Source organism: Ovis aries, chromosome 4, assembly GCF_016772045.2.
Source record: "Ovis aries strain OAR_USU_Benz2616 breed Rambouillet chromosome 4, ARS-UI_Ramb_v3.0, whole genome shotgun sequence".
NCBI lineage: Eukaryota > Metazoa > Chordata > Mammalia > Artiodactyla > Bovidae > Ovis > Ovis aries.
The window spans coordinates 34897064-34917905 of record NC_056057.1 but is presented as its reverse complement, the minus strand read 5'-3'; the positions used below and the strand labels follow the sequence as shown (position 1 = coordinate 34917905).

At 38.2% G+C, this 20842-nt stretch overlaps 1 protein-coding gene across 3 annotated transcripts in view; it reads right to left on the bottom strand.

Annotated features, from left to right (window-relative positions):
- The window catches only part of ELAPOR2 (endosome-lysosome associated apoptosis and autophagy regulator family member 2), a 216189-nt gene that overhangs the window by 22535 nt on the left and 172812 nt on the right, over positions 1 to 20842 (bottom strand). For all 3 annotated transcript variants that reach the window (XM_004007800.6, XM_060414974.1, XM_060414975.1), the window contains 6 exons: positions 16228 to 16365; positions 14421 to 14684; positions 13544 to 13717; positions 11091 to 11280; positions 9541 to 9637; positions 8882 to 8983 (listed from right to left, as the gene is read on the bottom strand). In XM_004007800.6, the coding sequence (XP_004007849.2) occupies positions 8882 to 8983; positions 9541 to 9637; positions 11091 to 11280; positions 13544 to 13717; positions 14421 to 14684; positions 16228 to 16365 (965 nt within the window). The remainder of the gene's footprint in view (positions 1 to 8881; positions 8984 to 9540; positions 9638 to 11090; positions 11281 to 13543; positions 13718 to 14420; positions 14685 to 16227; positions 16366 to 20842) is intronic.

Sequence of the window (20842 nt, the reverse complement as noted above, 5' to 3'; positions counted from 1 at the left end):
AAACTTTTTTTATTGACTCATAGTCAATTTCAGTTCAGTTTAGTCTCTCAGTCATGTCCAACTCCTTGCAAACCCATGGACTGCAGCACACAGGCTTCCCTATCCATCACCAACTCCTGGAGCTTGCTCAAACTCATGTCCATCGAGTCAGTAATGCCATCCAACCATCCCATCCTCTGTCGTCCCCTTCTCCTCCTGCCTTTAATCTTTCCCAGTATCAGAATCTCTTCCAATAAGTCAGTTCTTCACATCAGTTGGCCAAAGTATTGGAGTTTCAGCTCTAGCATCAGTCCTTCCAATGAATATTCAAGACTGATTTCCTTTAGGATTGACTGACTGCTTTGATCTCCTTGCAGTCTAAGGAACTCTCAAGAGTCTTCTCCAACACCACAGTTCAAAGGAATCAATTCTTCAGTGCTCAGCTTTCTTTATAGTCCAACTCTCATATCCATACAAGACTACTGGAAAAACCATAGCTTTGACTAAATGGACCTTTGTCATCAAAGTAATGTCTCTGCTTTGTAATATGCTATCTAGGTTTTTCATAGCTTTTTTTCCAACGAGCAAACATCGTTTAACTTCATGGCTGCAGTCACCATCTGCAGTGATTTGGGAGTCCCCAAAAATAAAGTCTCTCACTGTTTCCCCATCTATTTGCCATGAAGTGATGGGACTGGATGCCATCATCTTCGTTTTTTTTGAATGTTGAGTTTTAAGCCAGCTTTTTTTACTCTCCTCTTGCTCAAACTCAAACAGTCAATTTACAATATTGTATTAGTTTCCTGTATACAACGGAGTAATTCAATATTCTTATAGATTATACTCTATTTAAGGTTATTATTAAATATTGGCTATATTCCCTGTGTTGTACAATATATCCTTAGAGCTTATTTACTTTATACATGGCAGTTTGTACCTTTTAACCCTTCTACCCCTATCTTACCCCTCTGCACTTCACTTTTTCCACTTGTAACCACTAGTTTGTTCTCTATAATCTTTCTTTTGTTACTATCACTAGTTTTATTTTTAAATTCCTCATTTAAGTGATGTCATACATTATTTGACTTTCTCTGACTTATTTCACTAAATGTAATATGCTCCAGGTTCACCAACATTATTGCAAATGGCAAGATTTAATTCTTTCTTATGGCTGAATATTATTCCTTTCTATTATATATATATAGGTATGCATGTATGTGTGTGTATATATATATATACACACATGTATATATATGCACACACACACCACAATATATACCACATTTCCTTTATCCATTCATTCATTGATAGATATTTAGGTTACTTACCATATCTTGGCTATTGTAAATAATACTGCTATAAAACATTAGGGTGTGTGTACCTTTCCAAGCTAGTGTTTTTATTTTCTTTAGATATACATCCCGGAGTGGAATAGCTGGATCATATGGTAGTTATAGTTTTAGTTTTTTAAGGAACTTTCATACTGTTTTCCACAGTTGTTGTCCTGTCACTCAGTTGTGTCTGGCTCTTCGTGACCCCATGATCTGCAGCATGCCAGGCTTCTCTGTCCTTCATTATCTCGCAGAGTTTGCTCAAATTCATGTTCATTGAATAGGTGGTGCCATCCAACCATCTCATCCTCTGTCATCCCATTCTCCATCCTGCCTTCAATCTTTCCTAGCACCAGGGTCTTTTCCAATGAGTTGGCTCTTGGCTTCAGTTGGTCAAAGTATTGGAGCTTCAGCTTCAGTCTTAGTCCTTCCAAGGAATATTCAGGGTTGATTCCTTTAGGACCTGGTTTGATTTCCATGCTATCCACAGGACTCTCAAGAGTCTTGTCCAGCACCACAGTTTGAAATCATCAATTCCTCAGTGCTCAGTCTTCTTTATGGTCCAACTCTCACATCTATACATGACTATTGGAAAACCATAGCCTTGACTATACAGACTTTTGTCAGCAAAGTGATGTCTCTGCTTTTTAATACACTGTCCAGGTTTGTCATAGCTTTTCTCCCAAGGAGCAAGCATCTTTTAATTTCATGACTGCAGTCACCATCTGCAGTGATTTTGGAGCCCAAGAAAATAAAATCTCTCACTATTTCCATGTTTCCCCATCTATTTGTCATAAAGTGATGGGACTGGATGCATGGCCTTCCATTTTTGAATGTTGAATTTTTAAGTCAACTTTTTCAATCTTCTCTTTCACCTTCATCAAGAGGCTCTTTAGTTCCTCTTCGCTTTCTGCCATAAGGGTGGTGTCATCTGCATATCTGAGGTTATTGACATTTCTCCTGGCAATCTTGATTACAGCTTGTGCTTCATCCAGTCCAGTATTTTGCATAATGTACTCTACATAGAAGTTGAAAAGCAGAGACATTACTCTGCCAACAAAGGTCCGTCTAGTCAAGGCTATGGTTTTTCCAGTGGTCATGTATGGATGTGAGAGTTGGACTGTGAAGAAGGCTGAGCGCTGAAGAATTGATGCTTTTGAACTGTGGTGTTGGAGAAGACTCTTGAGAGTCCCTTGGACTGCAAGGAGATCCAACCAGTCCATTCTGAAGGAGATCAACCCTGGGATTTCTTTGGAAGGAATGATGCTAAAGCTGAAACTCCAGTACTTTGGCCACCTCATGGGAAGAGTTGACTCATTGGAAAACACCCTGATGCTGGGAGGGATTGGGGGCAGGAGGAGAAGGGGACGACAGAGGATGAGATGGCTGGATGACATCACTGACTCGATGAACATGAGTCTGAGTGAACTCTGGGAGTTGGTGATAGACAGGGAGGCCTGGTGTGCCGTGATTTATGTGGTCGCAAAGAGTCAGACATGACTGAGCAACTGAACTGACTGACTGACTGAAGGATTTTGAGCATTACCTTGCTAGCATGTGAGATGAGTGCAATTGTGCAGTAGTTTGAACATTCTTTGGTATTGCCCTTCTTTGGGATTTGAATGAAAACTGACCTTTTCAGGTCCTTTGGCCACTGCTGAGCTTTCCAAATTTCCTGGCATATTTATGCAGCACTGTATCAGCATCATCTTTTAGGATCTGAAATAGCTCCGTTGGAATTCCATTGCCTCCACTAGCTGTAGTAATGCTTCCTTAGGCCCACTTGACTTCACACTCCAGGACATCTGGCTCTAGTTAGCTACACTAATTACATTCCCACCAACAGTGTACTAGAGTTTCCTTTTCTCCATTTTTGCCAACATTTGTTATTTGTGACTTTTTTGGATGGCGGCAATTCTGACTAGCGTTGAGGTGATATCTCATTGTGGTTTTGATTTGCATTTCTCAAATAATTAGAAATGTGGAGCATCTTTTCCTGTGCTTTTGGCCATCTGTATGTCTTCTCCGGGGGAAAAAAATGTGTATACAGGTCTTCTGTCAATTTTTAAAGTGTGTGTTTTTTAAAAAATATTGCGTTTGTCAACTACAAATTGGCACTTGCCATGGCTGCTTGCCACCTACCTTTAGAAGGATTAAACCATGTACTTCTGCTGCTGATCTTCAACACCCCCAAAGGAGTTTAGGGTGGAGAGCAGAAATGAGGCACTCTGTGCTCTGGGAAAATTGGCAAGACAGGTCTTCAGACAGTTAGATATTCTCAGGAGCTGATTTTATGAGCTCAATTCTTGCATCTCTTCATATCTAGAAAAGTACTAAAATCCTTCCTGGTGACACTATTCCTTGTGATAAGTGAAGTGTTCATAAGACTAGCAGAAAACTGGAAAAATATGGGCTTGATTGCACGTATTCTCCTTTCACCAAAAATCACATATATACTGACCTTTCCCCCCTGCCTCTTTGGAGCAGTTTCTCACAGCTATCTGAGGTGCTGTCTCCCCAGTTGCAACCCTCATTTTGGCCCAAATAAAACTTAACTCGCAACTCTCATATTGTACATTTTTTAAAATCGACAAATTGTATGAGCTATCTATGTATTTGGGGTACTAATCCCTTCTTGGGCATCTCATTAGGAAACATTTTCAGTCAGTAGGCTATTTTTCACTCCAGTATTTTTGCCTGGAGAATCCCATGGATGGAGGAGCCTGTTAGGCTGCAGTCCATGGGGTCACAAAGAGTTGGACACAACTGAGTGACTTCACTTTCACTTTTCACTTTCATGCATTGGAGAAGGAAATGGCAACCCACTCCAGTGTTCTTGCCTGGAGAATCCCAGGGACTGGGAGCCTGGTGGGCTGCCATGTATGGGGTCGCACAGAGTCGGACACAACTGAAGTGACTTAGCAGCAGCAGCAGTAGCTGCAGGCTATTTTTCATTTTGTTGATGGTTTCATTATGTGTCAGACCCCAAGGCTGGAGCGTTTTCTACATAGCTGAAACCACTCACTCCTCAGGGGGATCTCCCAGCTTGTGACATCTCCTTCCTCTTCTGTGTCCCTTCTGAGGGGCAGGGGTCCATCCTGACCACTTCTCCTCCCTTCCTACTTGACTCCATGCGACTCTTCATTTTACATCCTGGGTGCACACCGGTCCTTCTGCCAGTCTCCAGTGTGCTTTCAGTGAGAACCGCTCCACACGCAGATGTATTTTTGACACGTTCATGCGGGGAGGTGAGCTCTGTGTTGTCCTACTCCACCATTTGATCTCTTCCTCCTTCTATTTCTTGATCATTACGTGTTTCAGTTGTTTTCACTTGTGATCACAGTCCTTTCATATGCCTCCCTACTTTTCAATGTTCTAAGAACATGTTTGATTTTAATTGAGTTCTATTGCCTTTTTAACCTATATATGAATTTATATATTATCTGTCCCTAAAGGGTGCAGAGAACAGAAATAAACAAGGAACTCATTTAAACAATAGTTATTCTCTGGCTCTTAATAAATTAAAATGACTAGACAACTGTTTTGGCTTTAACGGTCCTTCCCCAACTACCAACAAAAGCACTACACTAGCAGCCAATAGATCCAATGACTTTGATACAGAGATTTTAATTAGAGCCTGTGGAAGAAATCCCTGATGTGCTCAGCCTCTGAAAACTCAAGACAGAACTGTGAAGCATCCCTTTTGTGAGAGACAATCTCCTCAGAAGCTACACTTAGAAAAAAAATGAATTTTGGTTTTGAAGGAGGTTTTCACAAAATGATTTTGGACTTATTTATCAACTACCCAAGCAGTTAAATGTGGTTAAAAGTTGTAAGAGATAAAGGAGGAGGATATTCTTCTAACCCAGAACATTAACAAAGACAACCTTATTTGAGGAAAGATGAGTCACTAAAAAGAAGGCACCAACAACTTGCAGATCAGTGTAGTTCCCAGATAAATGTGCTATTTCCCTCTGTTTACTGTTTATTTGCAAATCTCTGCCTACGAAGGATGGGAGGAAATGACGAGATAAAAGCATGATGACATATAAAGAACAACAGAATCAGGAAATCATCCCATCGTGACTGACACTCTATAGCTATGCACACAACCAGGGTTCTCAGTGTTTCCTACTGTGTCGAGTAAATGGGTTTGATGGGAGGATCCCGAATGTGCAATGACATCTCCATTATCAGAGTAAAAATGGTTCCCTCTGCTTGTTTTCCAATAAGGCTTTTAAAAAAACTTTCAAACCTTTTAAAATCTTTCCAGATAAAACTAACAACAATTTCTCATGTTTTTGAAAAAGTACTCTGGACACAGTGCTTAGGTCTAAACGTTTCCTAATGAAAGGAGAATCTTCAATTCCTCTAACCACATAGGATCATGATTAGGGGTTTGGGAAGCCTTTCAGGTAGAAACTGGAGAGGCATCTATTTAGGGATATTAGTGGTCGACGGTGTTAGCAATTTATTCTTTGGCCAAGGTACAAACTGCACTAATCTCAAAAGTCCACTCCAGCTCTCTGATTTCATCTGCCACAGGCATCATGCTGTTAAGTTTTCGTTGAAAATGTCTCACATCCTCCAGACACTTTGTGGAATTAGAAACCAACTTCATTTGCCAGACCAAACAGACAGGCTGGAGTTTCCAACTGCAGGTTTGTGGGCGGCCCAGGATGTTTGCTGCTCCTTCTACATTGCATGTGAGATCCACAGAGAACACACAGTTCTCCTTTTCTCTTGCCCCTTTCGCTTTCTGTGAAGACATTCTCATTTTTTTTCCCAGGGCTGGGGATCTTGTGACATTTTCCCTGGTCACCAAGACACGGAGCCCCAGTCAACATCACTACTGCTAAAGTCACCTTTGCCTGGTTTGTAAGGTTATTTGCCAAGAGAGAATTCCAAGGGACAGCACCCTTTCTGAGCTGCCAAGGTCTTTCCATAGTGACTTCTTGGTAAGCATATGAGATTTCACAGGGCAATTGCCTAGTTAGAACCTTTCTTTATCTCCTGGAGAATTTAAAGCTCAAAAAAGAAAAATGCAAATTAAACCCCCTTCAAAAGTAGCCTAAGTAAATTTGGCTCTGTTAACATTTCTTTACTGTTAGTAGGAAATCTTTACTCAAACCTACAGCTAAAAAAATATTCTGATTATTTCCGTACAAGCTTCCATTTCTCATGTTCTGATCGCAGAGTGCCCCCTTGTGTCCTGATCGGAAATTCAAGATTCAAGAAAGAATGAAAGGTCAGCACAGGTGGCTCATAGTTGGTAAAGAATCCACCTGCAATGCAGGAGACCCTGGTTTGATTCCTGGGTCAGGAAGATCCACTGGAGAAGGGATAGTCTACCCACAACAGTATTCTTGGGCTTCCCTGGTGGCTCAGCTGGTAAAGAATCTGCCTGCAATGCAGGAGACCTGGGTTTGACCCCTGGGTTGGGAAGATCCCCTGGAGAAGGGAAAGGCTGCCCACTCCAGTATTCTGGCCTGGAGAATTCCATGGACTATTCCATGGGATCTCAAACAGCCGGACACGACTGAGCAACTTTCACTCTGAGCACATTTAGGTTGTGAAGTTCAAGCAGTTCCCTAGAGCAGCAGTCCCAAACTGCAGGATGCATCATAATTGAACAGAGTTTTATGAAAAATATGACAGAATCCACCCTGTAGACCACAACCTTTTAATTTAGCATTTCAAAAAAATAAAATGCAAAACAAAATGTGAGAATCTGTCTCAGAAAAAAATATTTCCAAAATGGGGGTTAAGATCAATGGTTCTCAAATTTTAACATGTCAGAACTGTCTTGTGGTTTTATAAATATTCTGATGCTTAACATTTGGAGCTTCTTTCAGTTTCAGCGAAGGCCTAAAAATCAGTTTTACAATAGACACTCCAAGGTATTCTGCTGTATCTGATCTTGGGAAATCCTTGCAAAGGTAGTCAAGTAGAAAAAACTGCCTGAGGTCAAAGGAAAAACTTAACTTCTCTTCTTCTCACAAGGAAAAAGCTAGTTTCTAGATGCCATCATTTAACATCATGAGACTATCATTTTCTCATTGTATGAGAACATCAGAACCCACCTTGGGAGAGTTAGAATGGTGCATTTTCTAAAGGACAGCATTTGACTTCAGTAGTATTATCTGCTTAAGTCATAGAGGCTCCTGAAGGAGGCCTTAGAAGTCATTCATGTGAGCTCCCAGAGGCTAGACCAAGAGAACTGAGCTGATAGGTCAAAAAAAGGACCTCAGAAGTGCTCTAGTAAATAGAACAAGTGTCTGAACTCAAAGCAATATGGTGAGATATCAGAGCATAGTGAACAAATCTCTGGATACACCTCCTCACAAAGAAAGTGTGCTCTGCTGCCCCGACTCCAGCTTGGATGCTGGCCCAGGGATCCTCTACCACATGATGCCCTTGAGCTACAGGCTCCCTCTGTTTCTTTCAGTTTTATTATGTTCTGTGCTCATCATATTCATATCTCACCTTGAATAGGTGAAGAGAAAAATTAATGAAACAGAGTTGGTAAGAGGTGAATGCTAGTGTGACTTTATGCCCAGAAATGAACTCAAAATTACTATGTTTTCACTGTAATTATTTTTTAAGTTACCCAAATAACTGAATCAATGCTTCAACCACTAATTTCCAATCCTGATGTAATATAAGCAGGATTTATTAAAATCTCATAAAAGTTACAGTGAAAGTAACAAAAACAAAATTAAGTCAATCACTTTTTTAAATATACATTTTTTGCTAGCTTGATGGAGAAGAATCTGCAAATCAAATTATAATCCAAAGGTACCTTAACCCTAAAAAGATTAGAAATAAATAATCTACATAGTAGATAATGAATAACTATACAAAATAAAAATCAGGAGACACTATGAAAGCATTTTTTAAGTTTACAATTTTAAATTCATAAAATTGTTTATTTTCTCTTACTGTTCCCAACCAAAGTGGCTGTATTAATCAGATCTAGCAGCAGCAGCAGACTGTGGACAGCTAACAGCTCAATGCCAATCAGTTAAAGGAACGATGCTATGTATTCTACAGGTCAGACTCTAACTTGGTGATTTCGCCACCAGTGATTAGAGAACTCAAGAACAGGAAACTCATCTAACCTGACCTTCATCCCTCATAGAGAAAGAAACTATGACAAAGAGGTTAGATTGCTTAATCTAGGTCACCTAGATAGTTCCTTGCTGACAAAGAACTATAATCCAGGGAAAGTCCTAATCCAGCTCTTAAGAAAACTGATACTAGATAGTAAGACTCAGTCAAAAGATACAAACAATATAGTTATATATTACTTAAATAATTCTCAAGATAATTAAGACATGCAGGCAAACAAGACGAGAATCTGTCATTGAGGAGACTGAAAGTGTTGAGACTTGCAAGGACCTATACCTCTTAACAGGCAAGCAGCACATCTGGAAAACAAAAATCTACAGATTCTTTGTTCCCTTTCTGCTTTACACCCATAGAGAACATGTTTTAAAATAGCAAGGTTCTGAAGAGTTTTGCTTCCTGATACATACATACATAGCAGAATCATATTGAAATAAAACTACCTGGGAACAGAAATGGCTCCCGCTCCTGGTTTAGCAGGATTACACCTCATTTTCACAGCAGTTGATCGGCCATTTACACAAGAGGTTGTAGTTGTAGAAGACCTATTAGAAGGCAAAGGTCATTTCACAAAACAAATATGACCCAGACTTCATAAACAAAAATGTCCTGTGTATAACTGCCCCTATGCTCTATGAATAAATGAAAAATTTATCAAAGTTCATCAATTCAGAATTTTAATACAGACTTAGTTCATTTACTTTCACTGCCTATGAAAAGCTGCCTGCTCCACAGGTAAAGTGATATGCTATCATCAAAGGATTAATAGAGCTATTGTAATTATAATCAAAATTATAATCAAAAGAATTTTTTAAGGTATTAGAGGTCATAGTGACTTAGGCTGATGTTTTGATGTGTGAATTACAAATAATTACTGCCTAGACAATGAAGAGTCTCTTTATTGCCTTATTTAAAAGATTATATATATGAGAAAAATTACATAATGCTTTCTAAATATTCCATGTTTCCTATTTTTTTCTAAGTCTTTCATTTAAGAACCAACTACTGATTATCTATTCAAAATAAGCTACTATGTTAGAAACCCTGAAGTGATGTCCTTATAATTAAGAAAATAATCAAAAGAAGCAGCATGTTCACTTACTTATAAAAGAAATGCACATCTGGTATTTGGCTTGGTGAAACTGGGAACATATCTTCTTTTATATTAATATTTTGCAATGTGGTTTCAACTGTTACTCCTAGATGACAATAAAAAAGAAACGATTAAGCAATATGGGAAAATTAGGTTTACTTAGTCTCTATATCTAAAGAGAAAATAGCTTTATTTTGAGGCTGTCATTTTAACTAGAAATATCATGTAAAATTAATGTATTATTGTTAAGCATAATAAACCTTACAAGGTTTCCAGAATAAAAAATACTCTACTCCTCAACTTTGCAATTTTGCTTTAGTCACTTAACTTCCCTGATTCTTGTGTCCTGAATTTATAAAATGCATGCAATAATTTAGGTGGTCTGCATAGTCCCTTCTAGTTTTAACATTTCAACAATCTACTATTATAACTCTAAGCCTCTTGTAAGTTATGTCGAATGAGCTGGGCTACCTTGCCAATGTAGATTTTCATCCATTCACATTCATTATAAACACACTTGACAAAATAAAAGTTTGTGTGCCCTAAATATTTCCAGACAGTAACTTCAAATTTCGTTTTATCTAAAAGCAAGGCTTTCCTTGCTTTTAGGATTCCCCACCCATCAACCCCATGCAAAATGATAGCAGAGTCAAAATGCAAACAATAACAGCAACCTTTGTTCTAAGAGTTCTGATGCTGAAAGCAAGCTCAGTAACTGTCCTTGGTGCTGAAAATTATAGCAACTGTCCTTGGTGCTAAATTCTTCTGGAGTCTGTAAGTGATACTGGAGTGGGTTGCCATTTCCTTCTCCAGGGGATCTTTCCAACCCAGGGATCAAACCCAAGTCTCCCACATTTCAGGCAGATGCTTTACCATATGAGCCACTAGGAAAGTCCAGAGTCTATAACAATGGTTATAGATCCAATCTATAGACTCAAATCTAGCTGCAGATTAAAATCATCTAAGAAGCTCTTTAAATTGTTAGGTTATCATATGCATTGTTAGATCCTTAATCCTACTCCAGATATTTTAATAAACCAGATCCTTAAGAATAACTAGTTAGGGACTTGAATTATTTTTAAAGTTTCCTACACTTTCCAGACCAGAGATAGAAAGGGCAGATGGAAAATAAAATTTAGCACACTCATTCTTGCTGTTTGTCACCAGATTTCCTCTGGTATGAGAAAAGATGATGAAAACTGGTGACAGATATTATGATTTGAGTCCATATTGTGTTTGTTTACTCTTCTTTTTCTCACAGTTTGGGAGGTTATTATTATTTTGCCTCTTAAATTCCTAGAAAATCTGATGAAAGGCACAGACTGCCAGAGATCAACATGTCATATGAATTAATACATAACTCTGGAAGCTTCTAATACTCATTAAGAATGATCAAAAGACCTTACTTGTAGGGAATTCTAAACCCTGTTATAAAGTGATGACTTAGGATTATCTGTGGGTTTTAATCACCTATGGGAAGCACCACTGCAGAGACAAGTTATCAGTACCATAATTTTAAACAAATGCATGCATGAATATATGAACCAAATGAAACTTACCCAAAAATGTGTCTGCCAGAATGATGGACTGTGATGACAAGGCTGCTCGGAAACCCTTACTTTCAGAAGGAATAATAGTTGATTGGCACACAAATGCTCCTACCAAATTCGTGTAATCGTCTGACCCTGCCACCATTTCCTTTACTGTAAAGTCTGTTATATTGTTGGTACAGAGAGCCAACTTCTTCCCCTAGGAAAACAAAGTCAGAAAGAAGTTTTTACTGAAGCTAAGTCTCTAAACTGGATCTCAGCTTCCTAGTGACTCAAGCAGAGCACTGGCTCTCTCCTCACCACAATTCTGATTTCAGGGATCTGGTGAGGGAGCTCAGGCACCCGCATTTTTTAAAAGCTCTCGGGTGCTCAGTCACTTTAGTCATGCCTGACTCTTTGTGACCCTATGGACTACAGTCCACCAGGCTCCTCTGTCCATAGGATTCTCCAGGCAAGAACACTGGAGTGGGTTGCCATGCCCTCTCCATGGGATCTTCCTGACCCAGGAATCAGACTTGCATCTCCGGCATTGCAGGAAGATTCTTTACCCAATTTCAATGTTCAAACAGGGTTAAAATCTGACATTCTAATGAATACAGTGATTCAAGGCTGCACTGCTCCCCCAACTATAGACTTCATTTGTGCCAGAGGAAAGCCACTTGACTTAAGGAAACATAAATCATCTATGAAATCTTCAATTGTTCAGACAACAGTGCATACAAAGGGAATGGAAAACTGCTGGTGAAAGTTTTAATGCCAAGAAAAAAAAAAAACACTTGCTCTTCCTTCTCCTGAATAGACCTGTGTGTGGCAGAAAAGTATTGTCAAGTCTAAAAAAGAAAATATAAAAATCTAGGACAACATCTAAATTCTAAACAGTTGGTCACTATAAGTGTTTTTATTCACCTACTCTTAGACTCAATGATGTGGACCTGCTCAAGTTTACAGTATGTTAAAGGGAATACAGGAGCTTACTTTTTTAATCATTTGGAGGATAGTTATAAAACTGGGAAGACTTTAATTTTTTTAATGTAGTATGTTTAAATATACTGTAGTTCCACTAAAAAGCACTTTACTAAAAAGCTTGCTCTATAATTTCTGTGAAGAAATATATAAAGAAAAAGAGAAACACTATTTTACTGGTCTTAGATGTAAAATGTGCACAGATGGGCATAAAGAACAAAGATTTCTCTTTCTTAATGCAGCTAGCAATCTTAACCTATAAAATGTTTTCTCTCCACCAAGCCTGCTCACCACAATACAGGTGCAATATATTTTTACTAAGCTTAAATTAAATTGTTGAGACTAAAAGAGAAACAAAGAAAAAGAGCAGAGAGAAACTATTGAGGAAAGGAATAAGAGAATAACAGTAAAAGAATTAGAATAAAAAGGAAAGAAAGAGAAGGAAGACAGAAGAGAGAAGACGAAAGCTAAGACCGTGGTCATACAGGAAGGAGATTGAGAAGAAGCGTGATATATTGGGTTGGCCAAAAGTTTGTTTTGGGTTTTCTGTAACATTTTAAGAAAACACTGGAAAAACTTTTCAGCCAACGCAATATAATGGAATTAATCGTATTCACTGCTTTACACAGCATTTAACACAATAGGTATTTAACATATAATTATATATTCAGTGAACTTAGCGATTAATCAAGTGAGTGTGTTGGACTGCCCATGTAAAATCAGGATAGGACAAATTTCATACCATGTAAAAATGTATAGATCTTTCTGTTTGAAAACCTCTGTAGTCATGAGATCTCTTTTTATTTCCTTTGTACAAAGTTTGGCACAGCAGTTCAAAATGAAGACTATAGGAGTTAATAAGGGAATAGATATGGAGAAAATGACTTATATTTTCAACTTAGCTAAGGGTGAATATATACATCCCAACTCCAACCTTGTATGCCCACACAATTATTGGATACATAGTCCTGTAACTCTCCCCTTACCAGTATCAATTAAAATTCCACTTCTTCCCAAAGAAAATTAAATCCCATAAGTTATTAGCAGAGGCCACCTCATCAACTGACACTTACCCCCTGCTTATTTCCATTTTGTTTTTGGACAAACTTCCTCTGAAAAGTCTTTTCTTTTTAACATAAACTTGACCAGAAAAACAACAATAAAACTTTCTCAAACCTTAACTTTCTGCCTAAGAAATAGGTGGGATTGACAAACCTGACCCATCTTTACAAAAATAAAAGATCCTCAAAGCCCTTATACCATAGCTTCAAGCTTTGGGGGTTCAACTGACTGGATAAGTGCTTTGATGGACTGAGAACCAGACAAGGATGCTGCTGGTGGAGAAAATATGCTAGAAGGCAACAAAAGATTTAAGCTGTCAAAGCTCACTATCTGACATTTGGCTGTTAGTTTCCATAGAGATTTTATTGGTCCACCAACACAGAAGACAGCTCAATCAGAGCTAAAACATAGCCCCATCTCACCTTGCCAGAACTCACCTCATGCCCACATAAACTGATATTGAAGAAATGGAAGTACTTTGTTCCTTTGGAGGTAAAGCTGGGACCATTCATTAAGGAGCCCACACTGCTGAGGTTGCTGAAGTCATAATGCAAACTTTGATTTTCTTTTTCATGGTAGAAAAAGCAGTCACTGTAGCACACTGAGTGGTCCTTTGACCATAAACATTAAGAAATGTAAAACAAAACAAAGCAAAAACAATATGGCAGGAAAGAAAGCATTAGCTGCTATGGAAAAAAAAGTGCTTCCTAAAAGTTCTAGGTTTAAAAACTATTTCAGTAGTTTTGTTTTAGTCATGGCATATTTTACCACTCTAATATAGAAAATTTCTAAACTCTAGATTTCTCTAAGCAAAGTTCAGAAGAGTTAGAATTTTTTAAAGAGTGAAGTTATTCTAAGATTAGTTTCTTGTGGAAAGGTATTTTTAACCAATAGCCAAAATGTCCTATCATGCCAGTTCAAATAGACATGAAACTATTTTTTACTTCACTTATAATATAGCATCAATCCTTTCCCTTAAAATGTTACAAGATAATCTTGCTGTTCTCCATATACACCTACAGCCTACATAGAGAGAGGCAGCTTACTTGTTCTGCCATAATGGAATATACAAGAAATCACTTTTAATATTTTGAGAAGTTATTCTTATTTAGATGTTCTTAATATTCTATGTCCCCAGTAATTATCACTTTCAAGACACATGTTAAGCATTCAATAGATGCAAGGCAAGGTAAAATAAGGAAGGGAATTTAAAAAGCCATTTATAAATATAAATTAGAAACATTAAGAGAAACCTTTGAGTTTGTCTATTAAAATATGCTTTCCTGGGGGTAACTGAAATACAGACCCACTTACCAGAGTGCTTCTACTCCCAGGCCCACATGGAATACAAGCCTCCTTGCCATAGACCTGATGTATGGACAGGTAGGTATCAGGTGGACACTCCACGCACTGGTTGGTTTCTTTCTCAATGTAGTGGCCTGGGGGGCAGGGGACACACGATGAGCCCGACTGTTCAGAACCAAGGGCACAGGCACGGCATGAGGACGCCACCCCATCAACTGCATTAGTGGCAGTGATAGAATAAATCTTCACCATGTCATTGATGAACCGTCTATTCTAAAAAGAGAGCAGAAAGTAATGACTTCTGCCTTAGCACTCAGTTGTACAACCAGATTGTTTTATGTTCATATCACCAAAATAACTAAGCAAAGTATTCCAACCTAGCAGTTTATAACTGACAGTAGATTAATAGTACTGCTTTTTGGTACTTTTCTTTTTTAAAACTATTAAGACTTAACCCAGGTCTCCTGCATTGCAGGCAGATGCTTTAACCTCTGAGCCACCAGGGAAGCACCTAAGACTTAACACTAGAAGCTAATTTTCATGGTTATGGAGTTCCAGGAATTTTGTCACAATCAATATGAGATTATATCATAAATGGTAAAAATTCAGGCATATGTATAGACTTGGAAGAACCAATATGATATCCCCCATCACTGTTTATTCTGATATAGTCTAAATATCATGATAAACGTGTTTATCATGATGTTTACAGTGTGGTAAGTTGAAAAAGACTTGGACCAAGGATCAAAAAGTCCTTACTTAAACTGAGTGACATTGATGCAACTGCATCGGTTCTTTGGGTCTCCTCTCCCTCCTTAGCACTTTCCTTAACCAACACACTGTGACTTCTACCAGATGCACAACAGAGAGTAAAAACCTGGATCTTACTAATACTTTTCCTTCTTGTGACACTGAGTCAATTAAGGTCTAGTTTTCATCAAGCAGTGAGCACCACTAGTAGAGAGCAGCTTCTTAAATGCTTTTTGTCTGAGGCAAAGACAAAAGGGAGGCCAGGAAGTCTTCTATAGCATGTTCACACCCCACAGGCTGGGACTCTGAACTCTCATAAAACACAGCTGGAGTCAAGTGAAACCTGAGGAACAGGTTCCTCAATAAAAGTCTGAAGAGAAAAGAGAAAACGCTCTCCATCTGCCATCATAGTGTTAAGGCAGCGTCTTAAACAGTGATTTACCTTATTCCCACCCTCGGAAGGGTATTATGATGGCGATCTACAACAATAACATGTCCTGGAAGCATATGATGGAAAATACTTACGAGAGGATTAAGGTCTATTCTATTCTAGCAGAAAGTAAGAGAATAGTTCTGTGTGTTAACCCAACAACATGTATATATACAGTCTTCAAGCCACAGCAGGTGACAATCATAACATTGAAGTAACAAACCAACACCAAGAAATGGCATCTGAGCAAGTGACAGATCATTCAGACGAAGAGGAGGAAAGTTACCAGCCTTCCCAAAGGCTCAGAAAGCCTTACAAGTAAGTTTTTAAGTAACTACAAAGTAAGATTTTCTTCCTCTTAAACTTTCAACAGCTATGTTTATTCAAAGTGTAGAGCAATTCTAAGATATGTTGTCATTCCATTTCATAGTCTTGCTTTCAAAACACAAATAAATATGTGTGTATATATATATATATATATAATTTTATACCAGTCTACGCATAACCAAATGATTGATTTCACATCAGTAAAAAGCTAAGTCTTTTCCTCCAGTAGATTTCAGTCAGCACTTTGTATAAATCTCCACAAGGAGTATCATCTTTGCTCTTTTTTTTTTTTAAGTGCTTGGAACTTACATCTTGACCCTGATTGGTCCTCTGGAATGCCCACGTAAATGTAAATGTGGCATTCTTGAAGATGACATGGGTATAAGCTTGTTTTTCTTTGGTTCCACCCCATGACTCCACCACATTCGTACTTTTTCTATTAATATCCTAAAATATAGTAGAAAATAAATATATATAAGAAAGCACAAATTCAGTATGAATATACATGTATATACATCACAATCCTTTGTTTATATTTACAGTAATTTATCTGCAGAGCATGTAAGCCTAAAACTCTCAAAACCTTCCCTTCAATTCTACATAAGCACTCACTAGCTTAGTAATTACAATATAACCTGAAAGAGATCTCAAATCAGTATGTTGAGGAGTTATCCTTTTGTGAGAGAGATTGGTATATGTGTATATGTGTGTGACTCTAGCATAGGAAATACACATAGGAAAAATAAAACAAACTTCTGACAGCAAACTTCTAGGATCCTCATAAACTAACAATGCTTTCTTTCCATCTTTTTTTTTCCCTTGAGGGATTCTGATAGGTGACTCTTACACAGGAATTCTAAATTCTCCCTGAATTATATTTGCAATTTACAGTGCAGATTAGCTAGAATGTTATTTTATGTTCATGCAATCTTCTTCTGTTTATATTTGAATTCTAAAAAGATGAGTCTGTGTAACATTTTATGTCTGATTTCCTTAGCTAAATTCAATATCTAGAATATTATATGAATGTGTGACAGTCCAACCCATATTATGTCATTAACATGGTCAGAAAGCAAATGCAGCAAGTAGAGCAAGTAATGTAACACACATCTAATTTATTTGAAATGAAAAATGGGACTAATTCTGAATTTTCTAATTAAGTCTTCCCTGCAGAAACCCTAAAAGATGACTTAGGAATTTGGATAGGCTTCTTTTAGTTATCCCAAATGTTGATTTAAAAAATGGCATGAGCTCAAGCCATATCTCTTTCTTTCTATGATGCAAGGGCAAGCTTTGACAACAAACATGTTATAAAGCAATCAGATATGCTATAAAGATATGTTTCTTGAGTTCACACCACAGATAGTTATCAAGAAACATATCTTTATAGCATATCTGATGTGTGCTTGTCACACGTTACATAATTTCTCACATTACCAAACAACCAAATAGTCACACATGCCATTTCCAAAAAGCATCTCACAATATACTGATAGTGCTTTGTTAAACACCTTCTGGATGTTTATTTCAATAATAAATGGAATATTAGTTTTGTACCTTACCCTTGCAAAATACTACATGATTTTCAAAGCATTTTGATATGTTATTTAGGTGATATCATCTCTAAAATTCTTGTGCAGAAATCAAATCACAGAGTAAAGAAAACTAACAGATCCTGCTATGAGCTAAAAACGCTTAAGATTGATTTTCCAAAATAAATAGTAATATGTATGATCCTTACTCTCAAGAATGCTTGATCAACTGAGAGAGACAAGTAATGAATACATTCACATAATTAAAATAGGGTTTTCTCAAAAGGTTTTAGGAGCACATTGGAGAGAGTGGTTAACTTTACTTAAAGGAATAAGAGAAAGCTTCCCAGAAAAGTGAGGCTTGAGCTGCCCTTGAAGTGTTGTGTGAATGGGTGTTCACCAGACAAAAAAGAAAGTCATGCTAGCTTAGTGTGCCAAGGCATATGAAATGAAAAAGTAGAGTGTTCCACTAACAATCCAGGGTGTCTAAAGAGGGCTGAGTAGTAACAGTACTTTGGTAACAGAGGCTGGGCAAGGAATACAAAAAGCCATATAGATGCCATGCTAAGGAATTTTAAGTGTATTTATAAGCTATTGGTTCTCTGGCATTAGTGCATATTAGAACCAACCTCAAGGCTTGCTAAAATACAGAATGCTGGGCCCTATCACCAGTTTCTCAATAAGACTAGTGTAGGGCTCAGAAATTTTCATTTCTAAAAGTACTCAGGTGATGCTACTCCAGGAACCACACTTTGAGAACCAGTGCCACAGGCAATAAAAAGCCCCTAAAGGTGAGGGCTGCCTCTACTATTGTTTTTATGTTTATAAAGATAATTTGACAGCAAAATTGACAGGATGGAGGTAAGAAAAATAGACAACAGACTACTGTTGAGAGATAACGGGAATCTGAATTTCAGTCATGGCACTAAGTATGAATAGGAACTAACAGATTGACGAAACGAGGAGAGGGATCTGAGAGAATTAAAGGCTTCTTAGTTATTCATAGATGTGTTGAAGATTAGTCATCATTTTCTTTTACTACCATCATGAGTTAATACTTAAATCTACACATATCTTGTATATCATGCAGGAAATTGTTAACAGACTATTAACTAGCTACTAAAACAACAGAATGGGAAAAGCTAGAGATCTCTTCAAGAAAATTAGAGATACCAAGGGAACATTTCATGCAAAGATGGGCTGGATAAAGGACAAAAATGGTATGGACCTAACAGAAACAGAAGATATTAAGAAGAGGTGGCAAGAATACACAGAAGAACTGTACAAAAAAGATCTTCACGACCTGGATAATCACGATGGTGTGATCACTCACCTAGAGCCAGACATCCTGGAATGTGAAATCAAGTGGGCCTTAGAAAGCATCACTACGAACAAAGCTAGATGAGGTGATGGAATTCCAGTGGAGCTATTTCAAATCCTGAAAGACGATGCTGTGACAGTGCTGCACTCAATATGCCAGCAAATGTGGAAAACTCAGCAGTGGCCACAGGACTGGAAAAGGTCAGTTTTCATTCCAATCCCAAAGAAAGTTAATGCCAAAGAATGCTCAAACTACTGCACAATTGCACTCATCTCACACGCTAGTAAACTAATGCTCAAAATTCTCCAAGCCAGGCTTCAGCAATACGTGAACTATGAACTTCCAGATACTTAAGCTGGTTTTAGAAAAGGCAGAGGAACCAGAGATCAAATTGCCAACATCCGCTGGATCATGGAAAAAGCAAGAGAGTTCCAGAAAAACCTCTATTTCTGCTTTATTGACTATGCCAAAGCCTTTGACTGTGTGGATCACAAGAAACTATGGAAAATTCTGAAAGACATGGGAATACCAGACCACCTCATCTGCCTCTTGAGAAATCTGTATGCAGGTCAGGAAGCAACAGTTAGAACTGCACATGGAACAACACACTGGTTCCAAATAGGAAAAGGAGTACATCAAGGCTGTATATTGTCACCCTTCTTATTTAACTTATATGCAGAGTACATCATGAGAAACACTGGGCTGGAAGAAGCACAAGCTGGAATCAAGATTGCCAGGAGAAATATCAATAACCTCAGATATGCAGATGACACCACCCTTATGGCAGAAAGTGAAGAGGAACTAAAGAGCCTCTTGATGAAAGTGAAAGAGGAGAGTGAAAAAGTTGGCTTAAAGCTCAACATTCAGAAAACGAAGATCATGTTATCTGGTCCCATCACTTCATGGGCAATAGAAGGGGCAACAGTGGAAACAGTGTCAAACATTATTTTGGGGGGCTCCAAAATCACTGCAGATGGTGACTGCAGACATGAAATTAAAAGACGCTTACTCCTTGGAAGGAAAGTTCTGAGCAACCTAGATAGCATATTCAAAAGCAGAGATATTACTTTGCCAACAAAAGTCTGTCTAGTCAAGACTATGGTTTTCCAGTGGTCATGTATGGATGTGAGAGTTGGACTGTGAAGAAAGCTGAGCACTGAAGAATTGATGCTTTTGAACTGTGGTGTTGGAGAAGACTCTTGAGAGTCCCTTGGACTGCAAGGAGATCCAACCAGTCCATTCTAAAGGAGATCAGTCCTGGGTGTTCATTGGAAGGACTGATGTTGAAGCTGAAACTCCAGTACTTTGGCAACCTCATGCAAAGAGTTGACTCATTGGAAAAGACTCTGATGCTGGGAGGCATTGGGGGCAGGAGGAGAAGTGGATGACAGAGGATGAGATGGCTGAATGGCATCGCCAGCTCAATGGACGTGAGTCTGAGTGAACTCTGGGAGTTGGTGATGGACAGGGAGGCCTGGCGTACTGTTTTTCATGAGGTCGCAAAGAGTCGGACACAACCGAGCAACTGAACTGATTGACTGAAAGGACTGTTGGAAAATAATTAATAATGTCATTGATGTCACCACTTAATGATAACACTAAACTCTTAGCCAACAACCTTCTAATACCTGCATGATGTCTTAGTAAATTTTGTGTTGCTACTTTTTCTCAAGCTATTAGATAAGATTTATAGGACATCCAGGGAAAAAATGGGCAAAATTATGACATGTACCTAATAAAATCCTTTGTCTACATGTATTAATTTAACAAGGAAGAGTGTCATTTTTCCCAATGCTCTCCCACCTCCATTACTTTGTACTCTCACTTATTAATACATGCTTTTCCCTCATGGTGGTTTGAACTGCTGAGCGGTTACTAGGGCAGAATTTTCACTTCTGTTAGTGGCATATTTTTTGAAGAAATTTTCTACAGGATTAATATTTCTTGGCTTCTGTCTGTCACCCATACCTCATCACTCATTTCTCTCCATGTGGAATGAGTGCTTTGTAGACTTAGCAACTCTTAGTGAGTTCTTTAGACATTTTTAAATGTTTTTGGAAGATTCTAAAAA